The sequence below is a fragment of the Molossus molossus genome, unplaced genomic scaffold (genome assembly GCF_014108415.1).
Source record: "Molossus molossus isolate mMolMol1 unplaced genomic scaffold, mMolMol1.p scaffold_m16_p_5, whole genome shotgun sequence".
NCBI lineage: Eukaryota > Metazoa > Chordata > Mammalia > Chiroptera > Molossidae > Molossus > Molossus molossus.
The window spans coordinates 63,026,990-63,045,982 of record NW_023425388.1 but is presented as its reverse complement, the minus strand read 5'-3'; the positions used below and the strand labels follow the sequence as shown (position 1 = coordinate 63,045,982).

The 18,993-nt window shown below is 53.2% G+C and overlaps 1 protein-coding gene across 2 annotated transcripts in view; it reads right to left on the bottom strand.

Moving 5' to 3' along the window:
- MYLK (myosin light chain kinase) overlaps positions 1–18,993 on the bottom strand; it is a 178,591-nt gene that overhangs the window by 22,143 nt on the left and 137,455 nt on the right. For both annotated transcript variants that reach the window (XM_036242952.1, XM_036242953.1), the window contains exons 22-26: positions 11,273–11,305; positions 11,083–11,176; positions 9,688–9,891; positions 3,709–3,926; positions 2,045–2,168 (exon numbers count right to left, since the gene is read on the bottom strand). In XM_036242952.1, coding sequence (XP_036098845.1) covers positions 2,045–2,168; positions 3,709–3,926; positions 9,688–9,891; positions 11,083–11,176; positions 11,273–11,305 — 673 coding nt within the window. The remainder of the gene's footprint in view (positions 1–2,044; positions 2,169–3,708; positions 3,927–9,687; positions 9,892–11,082; positions 11,177–11,272; positions 11,306–18,993) is intronic.

Sequence of the window (18,993 nt, the reverse complement as noted above, 5' to 3'; positions counted from 1 at the left end):
AGTGGACCTTACACAGCACCAAGAACGAGTGGACAACTGCACACACTCGTATGAATGGGTCTCGGTCAGTGTTGAGCAAAAATAGCCAGACATGTCTTTCTGTATGATTTCGTTTCTATCAAGTTCAAGAAAAGGCAAAACTAATGCATGACGTTAGACAGGATTATAGTTACACCTGGGGGGACAGTGACTGGGAGGGTCACTAGGAGGACCGCGGGGCCCTGGCAGTGTTTGGTTTATGGTCTGGGTAGAGGTTACATGGGTGTCTTCACTGTGAACATTTACTGAGCAGTCTAGTTGCTGCTCTGTCCCTGACCAGCAGAGAGACCAAAGGCCCTAGTTTGCCCAGGACTATCCTCACTTTAGCACCAAAAGTCCTGTATCCTGGGAAACTCGTCAGTCTTGGGTAGACAGGGATGCTGGTCACCCTCTAGGACTGTGGGCGTGGACAGCCATGTGGGAGTCCTTGGCCCTGGTCATCTCAATGCCAAAGGAAGACCGATTCCTGCCATGGTCGACTCCCAGGTTTGTTCTGAGGGTTAGACAAGAGCCCGTGAACATCCGTGGCTGCAGATGGACTCAGTTCCACAGCAGCGGGAAAGCCGAGGAGACAGTGACGGCTGCAGAGGGTCGCAGGGACCAAGCCAGGCCCCCAACAGCCGGGTCTGCACGCAGCTCTCAAGCTCAGTGTGAGCACTGCCCAGCCTGGAAGGGGCAGGCTGGGCCGACGGCCCTGCTATTCCTTATTACCAAGGAGCCCGCGTGGCTCCAGAGTCGGTGTGGTTTCCCTTACTTGTCAGCTACCTTTCTCCTGGAGGGGTCTGGTGGCGGGGAGGCGGGGAGGCGGGGAAATGCACTCCTGGCCAGGGGGCTTCTCTGCTGCTCTGGGGAAGCCATGGTGGTGGGGGTGCCACTGGGTAGGGGAGGACGACTCTGGGGTACAGAATCTGTGATACGGGTTCAACCGAGGGCGGGCGTCCGAAGAGGCCACAGCGAGTGTGAAACTCCTGAGCGCGTGACAGAGCCACAGTGCCCGAAAACCACTCCGTCTTTGGCGGAGCTTTGGTAACAGTGGTTCCTAAGCCTGGCTGTGGAGTGGGGTCACCCAGAGCCATTTCTCATATGGGGTCTGAAGACCCCAGGGTTCTGTCCTCATATTTTCTATGAAAACACTTCATTTTTCCTTTTGCTTTAACAACAAAAAATATTTTTTCAAAATGAATGCATGCCCATCGATGCCTTCTGGGTAACCATCCCATAACGTGTTGCCACACAGGTCCAGGGGCCTCCTCTGGTCCAGTGACTGCAGCCTGGGGCTCCGGAGATTGAACCTGCAGGATCCCACCAAGCAGGCGTGTCCTAGAGCCTGGGACTCAGAGTGCGGTTCTTGGACCTGCACCACGGGCAACACGGACCCTCCTAGAAATGTAGACTCTCAGGTACCCCGGACCTTCTGAATCAGACCCTGCAATCTGAAAGCAGGCCTAGGTGACTCATGCATGTTACTGTTTGTGAAGCACGGGTCCAGACTACTGACCTCCCTCTTTTCCTCCAGCATTAACTGAAATGGCTTTGTGTTCCCCACCTGACTTCCCAATCCCAATGACTGTTGGCTTTCTGTTGTCTGTTGGCCACACTGCAGGCTCTACCATCAAAAGTGTTTATTCATCGGTCCATATACAAGACTCAGAGATGACAGTGGCAGCTGGGGTCCCTCTGCGGTGAGGATGGGGTGCTGCCCACAGGAGATATGCACCTCGGCTCCCTCCCTCCTTCTCTGCATACCCACCTGCATAAGTGAAGGTAAATTACACGGGACCTGCCTCCTGAGCAAAGGCCCCCGGCTGGCCAGTATCAGGGTGGCGAGGGGCCTGGACAGCAGGCCCCGGTGTATGACTAGATGCTCCCACAGGAGCGCGCAGGGGGCTGCTGACTCCTGGCAGCGTACGAAAGGCGGGCCAGGAGGTACGGTGGGAGCCTGCCACCCTCCCGCCTGGGCAGCTCCCCTCAGAGCCACCCTGGCCCCCTGGACACCGAGACTCACAGGATATAGCAGATGACCCCGATGCTCCACATGTCCGTTGCGTAGCCAATGGGCTCATAGTTGATTACTTCAGGTGCCACAAACTCCGGGGTGCCAAAGAGGACCTTCAGAGACCCTGCATTCTCTGCAACCAGGATGGAGAGGGATCAATTGCCAGAACATTGTGGAGTCAACCCATAGGACACGGATGCCCTGATCTGTGTGCCCAGGAGGGACACAGACAAGACCCGCTCCCAGCCGCTCTCTCCTTGGTCTCCCACGAAACAAATGCATCAGCCATGGGGGGTGGCGCACCTCTGCCCCCTGGGCTGCCCCTGCTCTTGTTTAACTGCAGAGCCTGCAATATGTGTTCTCAAACAAAGCTCTGAATGGCCCTCAGACATGGAAGTTCTGCTCCAGCTCCAACCTGAACCCTTCCTGCTACATTTCAATCTCCCCAGTTCTCTGGTCCTTGATGGGCGCCCTGTCCCCACATACCCCCTTTCCGAGGGAGCCTGCACATTGTGTTTTGGGGCTCTGACAAGCTGGCTGCCCCGGCCAGTGTGCCGTTTGTCTACGCTGCCAGCAGTTCCTGCCTGGAGCAGGCCCCGGACCCGGGTGGTAGCCCCACACTGTGCCTTCAGCAGTGCACTCGCCCAACCCTGGGGCACTGATCACCAGCGAGTTACAGGCTGGCAGGACGTCACTCCCTCACTGTCCTCTTCATTATCCACATGGCCCCAACCAGGGCTGTGCATCCTGGGAGAAGACCTACCGGTGGCATTAGCTCCTTGCAGGGCGGTGGGAGGAAGGCCAGCCCATGCCAGCCCAGATCCCTGCTGACAAGGAGTGTTCAGGAGGGGCGAGCTGTTTCCTCAGCTCCCGAGACATCCAAGAGCTGCGCAGGCAGGGTAGGTGGAGGTGGTGTGTGAAGCGGACAGTCACCCACCACCAGGACCTCAGGGCTGGGTACGAAGGCCCGCCCACCTCCTGCCACCTCGCCACACTGTGCGGGAATGACACAGTGCTTCGGAAACCCCAAGTGGGTCTGGGGTCCTTATTCCGGCCCCAGCACCTCCCCTGGCGCTGGGTGGGACCTGCTGGGCAAAGCTACCGTGAACCTCGCTTCCTAGTCCATACCCTGGGCTCACAAACCCACCCTGCCTACCTCCCAGGGCTGCTGCGAACCCGGAACACCGATGGGTAAGGTGCGCTGAAGCGCTCAGCGGGGCAATGCAAGGAAGTGAGTTTTACTGCTGAAGGCACCAGAGTGAAAAATACAGGCTTACAGTTGTTCGTATGGGAAAATAGCCCAATAATTAATAAATAATAATGCAAAATAAACTCTGTGTTTCATGTACTCACAACTGTAGACCCACTTTTGCCCCACCCTGTATAAGAAGGGACAACAACAACAACAACACATTGTTAACACCAACACAGAGCTTACTGACTGCGCAAGGCACTGCTCTTTCACTGTGCCTATGTTAACCCTCTGACCCCTACCCACTCTGCGAGGCGGGTACTAACGACTACCCTCCTGCTTTGCAGACGCGGAATCTGAGTCATACAGCCAGTTAGTGGTAGGGGCAGGATTTGAACCTGGCCGTCTCCACAGTCTCTGATTTTAACTCCAATGCTGCCACTACACATTGGGGACAACAGGAGAGGTGGATTGGCCTTACCCAGCCTTCTGGCCAGACCGAAGTCAATAAGCTTGATCCTGGTGCCCGTCTTGTTGACACACATGATGTTCTCGGGCTTGAGGTCCAGGTGGACGATGCCCTGCTTGTGGATGTACTCCACCCCCTCCGAGATCTGCCTCATGTACTTGATGCACTCCCTCTCCGTCAGCTCGAAGTCCTCATCGATGATGCGCTCGAACAGCTCACCCCCTGACACGCTGCAGGAGAGAAGGGGGCCGTCAGACCACAGGACAGCCCAGGGTATTGGGATGCTGGGCACTTTCTGCAGCTTCCTGAGTCCCAGGCCACTACCCCGTTACACTGGTCCCAGTCTCCCACTGTGTGAGGAGGGCCCAGGCCTCGCGGTTTCCTGCTTGGGGGACTCTGCCTGCGCCCACTAAGCTGTTGGGGGATTCAGGGGAGCACCTAAGCTGGACAGTCTCAGGGGTGGTCATGAGCTGAGAGATCCAGACATGATCTCCTCAGCAAAAGGTTAACTGCTGGGCAGCTTTGTTCCCCAAGTGACTATGGATGTACAGGGGACCATTCTTGTACTCCAGCTACGTCTGTTAGTCGCAGAGGATTGAAGCTGAAAATAATAGTCACAGGAACAGAAAGGTATGTGCAATAATGAGCCCAGCAAATTCGTCGGCTGGAACCCACTACACTTACAGCTGTGCTCGATTTGCTCCCTCTCGCTAGGCCTGTCTGTCAGCTTACTCGTTCCAGCCGTAACGAACTGTTCTCGCATGCCTGGTACCCAGGCTGGAAGTGCAGCACGTCCTTCCAGCTTGGATAGACTCTGGGGCCTGGCCACGGTGTTTCTGGGGCCCACTGCCCGAGAGGCTGCAGTCGGCCAGCATATTGCCCTTCGGGGCGAATGCACGGCTTCCCTTCCTGAGCCGCACGGGCCCTCTCTCTTCCCTCTCACACCCCTCACCCACCTTCCCTGCTCACTGCTCAGGGAGTTTAAAGCATCTTCTTGGTAACTTATGTAGCATTTAGACATCAGTAAGCTCTTTTCTACAGTGACTCATAGGTCCTCCAGCTGAACAAGGCTGGGTGGGCTTCATTCTAGGCTGGCCCTCTTCAAAGGCCTCTCTCTTCCAAGGGCACCATCATGAAGAAGGGAAAGAGCCGAGTTTGAATCCTGTCTCTGCCTTTCACAAGCTGCGTGACCTTAGGTAAGTTAATCTTTCTGAGCCTCGTTTCCTTATCTGTCCCTACCTCATAGAATTGCTAGGACTGAAGGAACCCTTGTAAAGCATCAAGCCTAACACAGTAGGTGCTTAGCACGTATTATCACCAAGTAGATCTTGTCACTGACCCCAGAGGGAGAGATAGACAGGGATGCATCATAAGGCCCAGCACACCACAGCCTGTCAGGCTGGCCTCTGTCACCACGTGACAACCACTTTCAAGTCTGGACCTGCTGAACTGGGAAAGAGCATCTGTGCGAATGGCCACTGGGGGGCGCTGGAACCGACCCTTTTAGAACCACCCAAGAAGGAGGTCCCTGGGCGACCAGCAGGTGGCGCATCTGTCTTCAAGCCCTCCATCTCTTGTCAAACTAATCTCTGCTCTTAGGTCACAGGTGATTTTTAACATCTCTGTGCCTCAAAGAGGCAGATAAAAATAGCACCACCTCATGGGGTTGCTGTGAAGACTGAGTTAATACACCTAAAGTGCTTAGAAGAGTGCCTGGCACATAATAAGTACTCAATAATGTTAATTATTACTATTATTATTAATTATTATTATTATTTTTAAGAACTAGTTGGGGGTTTTGTTGAAAATACAGACTCCCAAGCTCCACTCCTGGAGATTCTGATTTAAAAAAATCTTAGTAGGGATGCCTGGCTGGTGTGCCTCAGTGGTTGAGCACTGACCCACGCACCAAAAGGTCGCTGGTTCGATTTCCGTTCAGGGCACATGCCCAGGTTGTGGGCCCAATCCCGAGTGGGGGGATGCAGGAGGCGGCCAGTCGATGTTCTCTCTCATCGATGTTTCTATCTCTCTCTCCCTCTCCCTTCTTCTCTCTCTAAAAATTAATAAAGAAAAAAAAAATTTTTTTTAAATCTTGGGAGGGATTTGAGGATCCATACTTTTAATAAGTACCCCATCTTATTCTCTGATCAGACAAGTGTGGGAAATGCTGGCTTGATTTCTGCTTCTGAGAGGCCAGTGGAAACTCCCTTCCTCTTGGTAGAGCTCCCCCAGCTGTCCCGTCTGCAATGACCTCTCCCTCCCGGGGTTTCCGCAGCCTGGTCTCTGCACTTTCTATGTCAACTCTGCCTTTCCTTGAAGTTGTCTGTGAACATGTCTGAGCAAGGTCCGGCTCACATCTAGACCCTTATTTATACCTGGCAATGTCTGGCACAGACCAAATTCCCAAAATGTTTGCTTTTAAATTTAAAATATTCCGAAAAGCAAGCAGACATCCTCTGTAGTGCCCTTGGGAACATATGCGGCAAAGAGTAGAAGAAACCAGAGCCACTGAGATCATTACTGCTGCATTTCTAGAACTAACCTAGTAAGTATATGTCCAGACAGACTGAAATCTATTCAAATATATCTAAAACATTTTAAAAACTATTCCTGTGTTCCATTTTTTTTTTAAGGATGAAAGGGGTTACAAAATAGGATTTATGTTCCATAGGTTTCCATTCAACACACTCAAGGCTATGGTTGGAAAGCACTGGCTGGAGAGAAGCCAGTACCCACAGAGATGGGATAATGCCAAGGCCAAGGCTGGGCCAGAAGAAATGTGTGCTTCATAAACGAACAGCGAGGAAGTGAGTGAGTGAGCGGTGAATGAATGCACACCCACTACCAAGGCTACCTACTCCCAAGGGATCGGATTTATCCCCGAACTGCAGACCTCACCAGCCCTCACCGGTGGCTAAAAGGAACAGCATTTCAGGAAACTCAGTACCAGACCGACTCCAGTCTCATGGAGGCCGGCTGGATGTTCCTGATACATTTCACCAATGGTAGCGTAAAGTGAGATGGGCCATAGATGACTCGGCCGACACTGCACATCCACTCCAGTTGTCAGGTCCCACCGCCACTCGCAATGTCGCAAGTACTCCCCAGACAAGCCCAGAGTCCAGGCCAGAAGCCTGGAGGAGCCCCAGTCTCAGAGCAACACTGCTGTAGTGATGGGGCCTGTCCTGTAACCAGAGGTCAGAAAGGCTGAAAACATCAGTTCTGATTTGTCACTGTCTCTGGGGCTGCTGGACCAAGGGCTGGGACCCTGAAATACATTTTAATTTTCTATACTACCACACACTGCTCTTCTCTTAATCCCAGTTCCTCCACCAAACAAGGAGAACAGCAAACTGTGCTGCCGAACACCAGCCTTTGTACTCTCCGAGGCTGAGGCTGTTTGAGTGGGAAGGAAGAGCAGAGTGAGTATGAAGCTACTCCCTCTGCTTGGGTTGAGTTCCTACTGGGGGCTCGCTCCTTACCCCAAGTGCAGGCGAATCCTCTGGCATCTGTGCATGGAAGACTTGCTCCTGTCCTTGGGGGAGGCGTGGGGTAGAGGGATGAAACCCAGACCGACTGAAGCCTTCGTACATTTTCTCCCAACATTTTCCATCCAGCTTGCCAACTCCGATTCCAAGCTAAGTATGGTATTCTGCCCACTGGCGCTGCTGCCCGGCTTACCCAGGCTGGGCGCCTCCCACCCCTCCCTGCCTGCCCTCATGGATTTGCTCAAGGTCTAACTTCTAAAGATAAGACATTTGTTCGCATGTCCCCGCATGCCCACACTGCTCGGACCAAGCAACCTGCTCGGGAATAAATGTGCAGGGCTGCAGCCCACGGGCTGTTGTGAGGGCGAGGCCGCAGACATGGCTACAGCTTTCCTGGAAGTGAGACGTAAGTTTCAGTTTGGGGCTGAAATAGGATTTTAAGAAATGAATAAAGATTTCCTTTGAATCTTCTACAGTTCCACAGAATTTTAGAACAAACGGGAGTCTAACCCAAATACCGCTCCTACTAGAAGGATTTAATAATTACAAAATCTCTGCTAAGCAGTAATAGAAACAGAACAGCAGGGCATGTTCTACAATACCTGGTTGGGTGCTAAAATGCTTACAAAATAACTTGAGTGGAAAAAAAGACCAGGATACAGCAAAGGCCAGTGCTCCTACTACTTACTACTAACGCTCGGTCAGAGAGCAGCGTGCCTACCACACGCTATTCCATTTGCCCCGCATTGTCCACCAGGCGGTTTATGTCCTCCCTTCACAGATAATAAAACCAAGGTTGGCATCGTTGAATAATCTAGTCAAGGCCGTACAACAAGTAAGAAGCAGAGTTGGGACTGAGGTGAGGTTGATGGGATTCAAGTCTGTGCTATTAACCATAAACTGAAAGGAACACATCACAATGTTTTCAGAATGAGGGGAGGGAGTCGCACTTGATCCTGGGAAGGATCGAGTCAAGGATGCTGCCAGCAATTGCACAACCTCTCTCAAAGCTCCAGAGGCCCCCACACTTCTGGGAATGTATCCTACAGGTGTACACAGGCATGCGTGAAAAGGTGGATGGACCAGGTTACAAAAACTGCCTGCTTCTAAGAGCAAACACCTATACACCGTCCCACCTTCTGTCCAAAGAGGACAACAGACTGTGGTACGTGCATGCGAAGACGTCCCGGGGAGCAGGGAGACTGAGGAGGCTCACTGGCTACCGATAGGAGACTATTTCCAAGACAAGCTGTTAAATGAGAAGAAGCAACGCATAAAGCAAAGTACAGAATCATAAGTACGAGTTACCTTTGTATTAAAAGGTGGGAAAATACGAACTATCATATATGCTTATATTTTCATAAAGAAACTGGAAAGATACAGACAAAACCAATAAATTTGGTTTCTGGTGGGGGAGGAGGAACAGGGTCGATGGGGGCAGGGTGGGCATGAGATTTTTCATTGCCTATGTCTTATATTTTGATGAGATAGTATCATATATTAGAAATAGTCATATTAGAAAAAGGAAAAAAAATTCTTTAAAAATGCAGACACTGGCCCTGGCCGGTTTGGCTCAGCGGTTAGAGCGTCGGCCTGCGGTCCCGAGAGACCCGGGTTCGGTTCCCGCTAAGGGCATGTACCTCGGTTGCAGTTTGTCCCCGGCTCTGGTCAGTCGTGTGGGTGGCAGCCACTCGATGTGTCCCTTCACGTCGATGTTTCTCCCTCTCTCTGTTCCTCTCTCCCCCTCCTACTCTACCTGAACAAAAAATGGAAAAATGTCCTCGGGTGAGGATAAAAAAAAAAAAAATGCAGACACTGTAGAGGCCACCTGACTTACTGACACCAGTATGTGCGTCTGTGTGTATATGTGTGTGTGTGCACGTGTGTGTGCACGTGTGTGCTTGCCAGCCACTCAGAGGTGAGAGAGGTGGAGAAATGGGACTAGCGGAGAGACTGGAAAAGCAAAGCCTTGGCTACAGGTCATGAGATCCACCCCCTGCCTTGTACACCCAGCACAGAAGGCGCTGTTCTTTGGTGACTGTGAAGTCAGGAAGGTACACACAGGCGTACCGGGCGCGCAGGGTGCAAGAGGACGGGGGCGAGGGTTACACTCCCACATCCTGAGCCCTCAGCCCTGGGCCCCTTCTCTTTCACAGGCTCGTCTGGACGCTGCACTGTTCCTCCCCTCCCCCTCTAAAGCCGCCTCCAGATCCGAATGCCCCAGAAGGAAACTGAGGAGCCCTTTCACAGGGAGCTGAGGGTGCAAAGGGACAGGGCCCTCAGAGAGCTGCCCACTGTTATGGAAATGAGCAGGGGCTGCGGTGGGCAGGCCCAGGGCTGTGCACAGGGCTGTGCTGAGTGCTCAGCACCTGGCCATATGGGCTGGGAGTGTCCTGCATATCTCAGCCCTGCCTGCAGCAGAGGGGCTGTGGTGGATTGTGAGGGACAAACTGGGGGCCTCCCAGGCTCACAGCTCCTGGCTGTTGGGCAGCGGGCTACGCACATCTCCAGGACCATGACGATGTTGGCCTTTTCTTCGAAGGCGTCCACGCACTGGACCAGCTTGGGGTGGTGGAGGCAGTTCATGATGCTGATCTCCTGCCGGATATTCTCTTTCTCTTTTGCTGAATATGCTTTGAAGAATTTCCCTGCCCAGATTTTTCCAGTTTTCTTTTCTACCAGTCGAAAGACCTGTCCAAATTTCCCACTGCAAATGGAAGGAGAGAAAAGGCAATTTCAGCCAAGCTTTCCACTACACGGGGGATAGCCACTATGGCCTGTGGGGCAAATCCGGCCTGATTTGATGAAGTCCTACGAGGACACAGGCATGCCCGTGTGTGTGCCTACTGTCTACGCGCTTTCGTGCTCCAATGTGCAGAGTAGTTGCAACACACACTGCATGGCCTGCAAAACCTAAAATGTCCCTTATTTGACCCTTTACAGAAGAGGGTTGCCAGTCCTGCTCAAGCTCAACGAAATGCATTTCTAACACTGCAGACCTACTCTCTCTATCACGTCAGCCTCAGCCACGCCGGCCCCGTACCCCCACCGAACATGGCCAGTTGTGCTGCTTTCTCAGGACTGTCACCTCCTCGGTGAGGCCTCAGGCTTGGCTGATGGACTTCTCTCCCCTTCCCCCCAGAGGGACCCATGAAGTCGAGTTGAGGAAGTCTTCCCCAAACACAGAGAATGTCCGAGCGGCTACCTTCCTTCCACTCCACTCTTCAGCACTGTCCCGGGACAGCCCAGGAGGGCCCGCGGCCCACCGGGGGACAGGGGCTGTGTGGTCCTCTGACACAGCCCCAATGGACTGCGGGGGGCGGGACTGAGAGCGGAGCCCCGCCCTTTACTTCCCCCTCGCACTCCTCCTCCAGGAATAGTATCGGTGGCAGGCGGACAGCTTGACAGCTGGGGTGCAGCTGCTGGAGGGCACAGCTTGGCTGTGATGAGAGCTCAGGGTTGGGGTTCAACCCCGGGGAGGACTTGGAGGAGCCATGGCGGCCAGCTGTGCGTCTCCAGGGTGTGCGTTTTACTGAAGCCCGAAAGCCAGGCTCGCTGGGTCAGGCCTGACTACCTTTGGGGATCATTGGAAGGATGCTGGAGGCAGTCCGATCCAGACCCGGTGTCCTCGGGGTAGGCCTGGGCGGGGAACAGAGGCACAGCAAAGGAAGGACTTGCCCAAGCCCCACGGAGCTGGGCAGCACAGAGCGCCGGCGGCTCCCAGGAGGGCCCGGTGGGCATGCTCCGAGCAGCACCGTCACCCTCCTGCCTCTGCGGCCGTCAGTCTGCGCAGTTGGCAAACCCGGGAAAGAGCAGGAAGACAAGGCACGGAATTCCACTGCGGGGTCCGGGCCACCCTCACGCTGGGGGCCCGAAGGGCACTTCCCACTCCACTTACGATCCTAGTCTCTCTTCGATGTCGTAGAAGTCAGACACTTTTTGCTCGGTATTGACCGTCACCGTCCGATAATCGACTTCAGGCTCCTTCTCATCTGCAGAGTGGGGGACGGGTGGGAGTGAGCCCTCAGATGCCTTGCTCACCCCCTGCCCCCCTAGAGCCGACCCGAGGACAGGTGGCCAGCACTCACCGTCATCTGACACCTCCACTTCATCCTTTGGCTCTGAGGGGGAGACAAGGAGGGGCAGAGAGGACACGGGTGATCAGTACTGAAGGTTCTTGACAGCAAAACCTGCTGGGGCCTGTGAGACCACTAAGCCCAGCGTCCTGGGCACTGCCATGTGGTCAGTCAGTTCCTGATGCAACAAGGCCATGTTCACACTGGCAGATACTGCCCCCCCCCCCAGCCCGATCCCTACCTCCCGCCTCCATCCCTTCCTCTCTACCCTCACGGTCCCCTGGACACCCCCTTCTTCACCTCTCTTCCCGTCCCGCTGACTTCCGAACCTGACAGTCCTTCCTGCTCTGGCCCCAAAGCCAGCACTGATGATGGCTGCTCACACCAAATCCATTTAGCCACGTACTGAACTGGTTTTTAAGGAGTTTCAGCATGTACCAAGTACCTGGCCACTTATTTTGGGTATACAAAACAACATACACAGAAGCACAATATTTCCTTCTTTCTTGGCACTTATAACTTATTTGGAGAAGCAAAAACACATTTGCTTGGCACGCCCATGACGAGTGTCATACAGTCAAGCGCGTGTTGTCACAGTGCACAGGGAAGCAGGTGGCACCGCCGGGGCAGTTATAGTCAGAGCGATGATTCTGAAAAGTAGCCCTTGGGTTGTGACTGAAAGGAAGTGACAAACACAGTGAGGAGGTGGGAGACATCACAACGGAACCGACGGGTGTTTGTGGGGTGTGATGAGGGGGGACACAGCCAGCCCATGCTGGCTCCACATGGCGTCCAGGGGTGAGTGAGAGGGTGGAGGAGTCAGGCAGGTCCGGCAGGACACATCCACCTCCCACTCCAGTTCCTTGGCCTTGGCCTTGGCCTAGGTTTGTGCCCCAGGGCCACTCTGGCTTCTTGACCTTGGCTATGTGCCCTCCCTTTCTGGGCCTCCCTCTATTTTCTCATCTGTAAGAGGAAGGAGTTGTGTTTTTAGGGGATTTCTGGGGTCACTGGCTAGCTCTAGACACCATGCTCCGTAATGTGCTTTGTGTCCCTCAGCCGTGATGTGGGCTGTGTCCTGGCTGACAGGCGAAGCCAAGGGACCTTCCCGGGGAGACAGACGAAGACTCAAGAGAAGTGAAAGAGTGAGGTGTAGATGTGTGTGTGCGTGTGAACAAGACGGGGAAAGGGTACGATCTGCTGAAGCTCTCTGCAGAGCAGCTGAGGACAGGAAGGACACCGCACGTGGACGGTCTCCTGGGCGGGGGGCGGAGGGCTGTTCAGACACCGCCCGGCCGGGAGGAGTATGTGCGAATGTGCCGAGCTCCACGTGCCCTGCAGGCTGCATGTCTGCGGTGGGGTGTGGGCTGGGCAGAGGGGGCAGCTCAGATGTGGACCGTGAGCCTCTCCATCAGGCTGAGGGCAGAACAAATCACTGAAACTTAAGCAAACAATCTAAAGAAAAGTGACACGGTTCCTTATACAAAATAAGTGCCCCTCACTGTGAAACAGGAATGTGGGGGGGTTTATAAATATGTGACCAGGAGAAAGAGAGGCTATAATTTGTTCAGAGTTCTTAAAACACTCTTGATGAACTATAGTTTAAAAAAACCAACCATGAACAAGTTTAGGAGGAATATTTTGTCCCAGAGAGGAAAATGCCATGAAAGAATAAAAAGGATATGCCCGTGGCTTAGCAGTTAGAGCGTCGGGCTTGCTGACCAATGAGTCGGTCGTGGGTTCAATTCTGGTCAAGGGCACGTACCTTGGTTGCAGTTTGATCCCTGGCCCTGGTCGGGTCATGTGGGAGGCAACCGGTCAATGTGTCCCCCTCACATAGATGTTTCTCTCTCTCCTTCCCTCCTCTATCTGATGATAAATAAAAAAATATCCTCAGGTGGGGATTAAAAAAAAAGAAGAAGAATTAAAAGTGTAAGAGAGATGGGACTCTCAGATGAGAGGTTTCACAAACATTGTTAGGATGTTAGCCTAACTGATCAAGTCTTCTGAATCCCCCACCTGAGAGTTGAGAGTCACGCTGTCAAATTCAGAGACAACCAGGATGCACCCAGGAGCCACACACCCGGAAGGCGGTAATGGAGCCCTGTGCTCAGTGAGAATGTAACTGGTCAGCCTTTCAGGGGTCTCTAGTTAAACCAGGCACGAGAGCCCCCTGCCCCTACCTACTGCCATGGCCAGCAGGAGGCAGTCATGGGCAAACGTGCACTGGCCACACACAGGCTTTATGACTCTGCCCTTGGTGGGCATGGGGTCCTCTGCGTCTGGAGCTTTGGCTGTTGGCACTTAGACAGTCAAGATGGAGCAGGAGGAGGCATGGAGGGCATTGAAAGGAAGAGCTACCATGTGAGCACGATCAGGAAGGTTAGGTCTCTCTGGCAGGGAAAGAAGTCTAAAGCAGACATGATTTTTTTTTTTTCCTTTCCTTATGATTTTCTTTTCTTTTCTTTTTTAATTAATTAATTTATTTTTGTTACAGATGTTTCTCCTTTTCCCCCCACTGATTCCCCCCCCTCCCCACCCTGTCCCCAGCTTTGTTGTCCATGTCCACTGTTCATGCATACATGCATATAAGTTCTGGGGTTTTTGTTTTTTTTTGTTGTTGTTTTTTTAATCCTCATCCGAGGACATTTTTCCATTTTTTGTACAGACAGAGTGGGAGGGAGAGAGAGGAAGAGAGAGAGAGGGAAACATCGACGTGAAAGGGACACATCGAGTGGCTGCCACCCGCACGACCAACCAGGGCCGGGGACAAACTGCAACCGAGGTACATGCCCTTAGCGGGAACCGAACCCGGGCCTCTCCGGACCACAGGCGGACACTCTAACCGCTGAGCCAAACCGGCCAGGGCAAGTTCTGTGGTTTATCTCTCTCCCCCACTACCCCCTCTTCTGGGGATTATCAGTCTATACCCCACCTCCACGTCTTTGGAACTACCCCATTCCTCAGACTGTTATGTTCATTATATTCCACAAATAAGTGAGATCATATGATACTTGTCTTTCTCTGTTTGGCTTGTTTCACTTAGGATGATATTTTCCAGGTCCTTCCATGTCGTCTCAAAGGATAAGAGATCTATCTTTCTTACAGCTGCATAGTACCCCATTGTGTATATGTACCACAGCTTTTTTATCCATTTGTCTACTGATGGGCATTTGGGCTGTTTCCAGATCTTAGCTATTGTAAATAGTGCTTAAAGCAGACATGATTTTTTTTAAAAGTCACAATTGCTAAGGGTGAGATTAGGATTACAGACTTTTATTAACAAATGAATACTATAACCTGAGAGAACAAGTGAGTGTTATACCTCCCATAGGAAGAAGGCTGCGGGTATGTGGAACCCATGTCTCAGAACAACAAACAGGGTCAACAACAGTAATTTCAAATAGGACTCTTCAGCCCGCAAGAGATTCAAATCGATTCGGCAATCCTTCGGTGAGCACCCTGGGTGCCAGTCGCCGCGCTGGGCCTTACGCACCAAATAAAGCTAACAACAACTCTCCACTGCAGGGAGGGCCGTCGTCCTGACCCCATCTGGGACAGGAGTCTGCTGAAGATGCCTGTCTGGCTCCTTCCCGTCCCACGTGCTCTGGTGTGGAAGGAGCAGCAGGACTAGAGAAGGAAGAAAACGGGCTCGCCGGGCCTGGCATCTTTCACAGGAGCCCCTGTCCTTTCCTACTTCGCGAAGGAGCAGCACCCGGCTGTGAGCCCCGGGGGGGGGGGGGGGTTCTGAAGACCTGTCGCCGGGGCCCAGTGAGCCCTGAACAGGGAGAGCCACTGGAGAACGGGCCTCCCAGCACACCGACTGCAGATAGAAGCCAAAGAGCTAGCCGTCCTGACCTCGTCACAAACACCACCCCTGCCCTCACCTCCCACCTCTCACGGGCAGTCGAGATGCAGGAGGCCTTCCCGGTACGTCAGCTGTGAGGACCGAGGTCATTCTCGGGGAGTTCACACCCCTCTTTCTGGCTCACTGTCACGCTGCAGTCTTTCCTGTGTGACTCCCAGACCCAGGCTCCAGCTGAGACGGTTCCCTTCCTTCTCCTCTCGTCCTGCTGCCGCCCTGAGGGGGGAATGGCGCCGGGAGAGCAGGAGAGGAGCTGGGCAAAGGCCACAGTTCAATTAGCCACGTTCTTCAAGCGTGGAGGGCTGTGGTAAGGAGAGGTGACCACGCCACCTCCACCTCTCCACTCAGGAAAGAGCGAAACTGCAGTAGGTGGGACTTATAGTAAAACATTTAAAAACATCTATTCCAAAAGAGCTATGAAATCCAAGAGCTCCGTGGAAAACTATTTGGACGACGGCTCTCAGCTATCTCTGCAGGCACACGAGCCTCACTGCCCTAGGCAGGTGTTTAGGAGAGGACCAGATGAGCACTCAAGACCCTCCCAGGGCACTGCAGGCAGCCCTGGGACAGAGCGGTGACCTTGAAGCCGAGGGCTATTTTATGCCCATCGGTCACTAGAGGGCACCCCATGGCCAGAGAGGGCTCTGCGGGCCAGCGCAGCTGCCGCCTGGGGCAGAGTCAGCAGCACTGGGTGAGGCTGAGCTCTGGCCGTGGGGCCTTTCAGGTCCTGCATCTCTAACTGTCCTCAGGGCTGCAAGGAGGTTCCAACTCTGCAAGAAGCCATATCACAGCTGTTTGCTCATGACTGTTATGCACCGGAACAAATTACAGTCTGGAGCAAGAACAGGGTGGATTAAGAGTTAGAGCTGAGCAGGGAGGGAGGGAAGATCTAGACTAGACCGGGCTGGGCTGGGAGGGCAGCTGTGTTGAAGCAGGGGCTCTGTTTACTCAGTTTGGGGAGACAGGGAGGGGAGCTACTGGGTTAGGGATCCTAGTTGGAGAAATAGCTCTGGCACAAGGAGGCCACCGGAGCGGGGCGGGGTCCCTGTGCTTTGTCCTCCACCAGTGCCCCCAGCAGCGCCTGGAACGGAGGGGATGCCTCACTGGGCGAGTGAATGGAGGTGAGGCCTGGGTGCCGCAGGCGGAATGAAGAGGTCCAGGTGACGCAGAGAACAGAAGTGTACAGGCAGAGGCGGGGGGCAGTGGGGGCCGTGGGGAAGGGACAGCCCGCTGCTATCAGCTGGACCCCTGGAGGGAGGGTTAGCTGCACTGCACTGTGATGACCACCATCCCCACTGGCTCCACAGAATGACCTACCATAACCACCCAGCCCATCCCTCCCTAACACGCACACACGACACCTCACTTCTCTGCGAGTCATTTCCCTTCCAGAGTATGAGAGGTGATCTCCCCAGGTACCACTAACGAGCATCTGAGCAGTCCAGAGGGATTCGCTTGGGACCCTTGCCCCCTACCCCACCCTCCCACCCATCCTCTAGCCTCTGCCCCTTGGGCCAACTGTTCTGCCCCCTCCCCCCATAATCCAGCTGGGCATGGGGATGGGAGCAGCTTCCAGACTGAAAGCCCTGGGTGGCCTGGACCATTTCTCTGGATTGCAGGCAGTTTCAACATTTCCTTTTGTCTGCTCCTAGCCAGGAGGGGCCCCAGGGGGCGTCTGAGGATCACAGAAGGGATTTAGCTGGCCGCAGGGAAGAATGGAGAGACCACCTGCCTGGAGCCAGACGGTCCCAGCCACCCCTCCCCGTGGGCTCTCCCTACAGCCCTGGAAGCTGCCGTCCTGGCCGCCTGCACCTCACCGCAGTGGCCTCTGGTTCCCCGTGTGGGCTCATCAGGGCTTCAGGTTTCTCCTGGTCTGTGCCGAAGGACCTGGAAGCTTTCCTTTCCAGCTGACAAAGGCCTTCTCACTGCTGTACCCTTTTCCCTGGCACTTTCCCAAGAGGGAGGGAGTCCTCTTCTTGAAGACATATGCTAACAACACACAGATTGCAATTTGGTTGCCCCTCCCGACACCCCCTTCTAACCTGCCTGCTCCCCACTCTCCTGGACTCCCTCCTATCTAAGCTCCACGTCACCGGGAGGCAGCCTGACCGCCTCCATCAGTCCAACCAAAGAAGCCCAGTCTCTGGGTCAGCCAGCTCTGGGTTCGAGCTCCAGCTCACTCTTTGCAAGCTCTGTGGCCTTGGGCAAGCAGCTTCACTCCTCTGACCCTCACCCCCACCTACAAAACGGGGTAATGACAGTACCTGCTTCCCTGACTAGATGCATGAAACCATTCGATTCATATAAAATGCTTAACATACTGTTCGCGTGTAGCAAGTGCGTAATATATGTAAGCCACCATGAGTCATAACCATAAACTTCTAATGGCTCTTGAATTTGTGTTCAGTTACCCAAGCCAGGAACTGGGAGTCATCTTAAACTCTTCTAATTTTTTCCTTCAACTTCCTACTCAAAAAGCCATCAAGAATGGTCAATTCTACCTCATGACTTTAGTTCATACCCTTACCACCTTCCGGACTACACCACCGAGAACCAGCTGGTGTCTCACTGACTCCACTCTCATTCCCTCCTCCACTCTAGAGCTTCTCAAGCTTTCATATGATACAGATCCAGGGGAGGGGGCCCTGGCTGGTGTTGCTCAGTGGTTAGAGCGCTGGCCCATGAACAAAGGGTTTCTGGTTTGATTCCCAGTCAAGGGCACGTCGCACCTGGGTTGTAGGTTTGATCCTCAGCCCTGGTTGGGGCTGTGCAGGAGGCAACCAATCAATGTGTCTCTCCCACATCAATGTTTTTCTCTCTCTCATATCCATAGGGTGAGGATTTAAAAAACAAAAACAAAAACTAAAGCCAGGTGGGGTGGCAGTAGGGGGTGAATGCTGAAGGTTCAGCAGAGACTAGAGTTGGGGGTGGGGTGCTAAGAGTCTGCATTTCCAACAAACTCCCCGGATCCCAAGACTGCTGCTACACTTCGAGTAGCAAAGCTCTACTCTTCCTAAAAAACTAGACGCATGGTGGTGATCACTTTGTAGTGTATACAGATGTTGAATTATAATGCTGCACATGGTAAAAGAATTAAAAAATATCTAATCTCCCAAAAAAGGAGACATTTCAAAAGTCTTAGGAACACATTGGTCTGTCTAGCTGGACTCCGTATGCTACTTGAAATAAATACTAGGTTGCATAAAAAACGACAACACAGATCCAATCACATCAATCCCCTGCCCTAGATCTTTGGTGACCTTCACAATTTGCTCTAGACTGCCCTTGCAGGGCTGCTTCCTCCTGTCCTGACTCACACAGCAGATGCCGGGGCCACTCACAGGCTTCTCAAGATGCCACGCCTTTCCATCCCTTTGTACCTTCGCTCACGCATTCTCCTCTGTGAAAAATGTCTCTCCTATCTTCCCTGTCTCTTGGAAGCCCATTCATTTCTCCAAGACTCGGCGTAAGTGTCACTTCCTCCAGGAAGCTTTCCTCAACTTCCACGGCAAGATTATTCATGCTTTCTGACGTTTCCCTCGCAATGTGTTTATACCGCTGGAACAGGACGTAGCCCATCTCGCTATAGTTAGCTGTGTACAAGGCTGTCCCCCTAGTTAGATTTTAAGCAACTTGTCTTATCTTTGTGTCCCAAGAACCTGACACCGAGTAGACACTGAAATCTGAGTGCAAGAGAAGGAGGGGAAGGAGGGACATTGAAACTTTAGGTCTGCCGAGCTCCTGCCTTCCAGGACTATGCTCCTGATGAACACACCATTGCCCCCTGGTGGCAGTGTGCCAAAATTGCTGGTTCAATAGTTTTTGAAAGGTTACATGTGCTTCTTTTATTTATTTACTTTGCTGTTGTTGT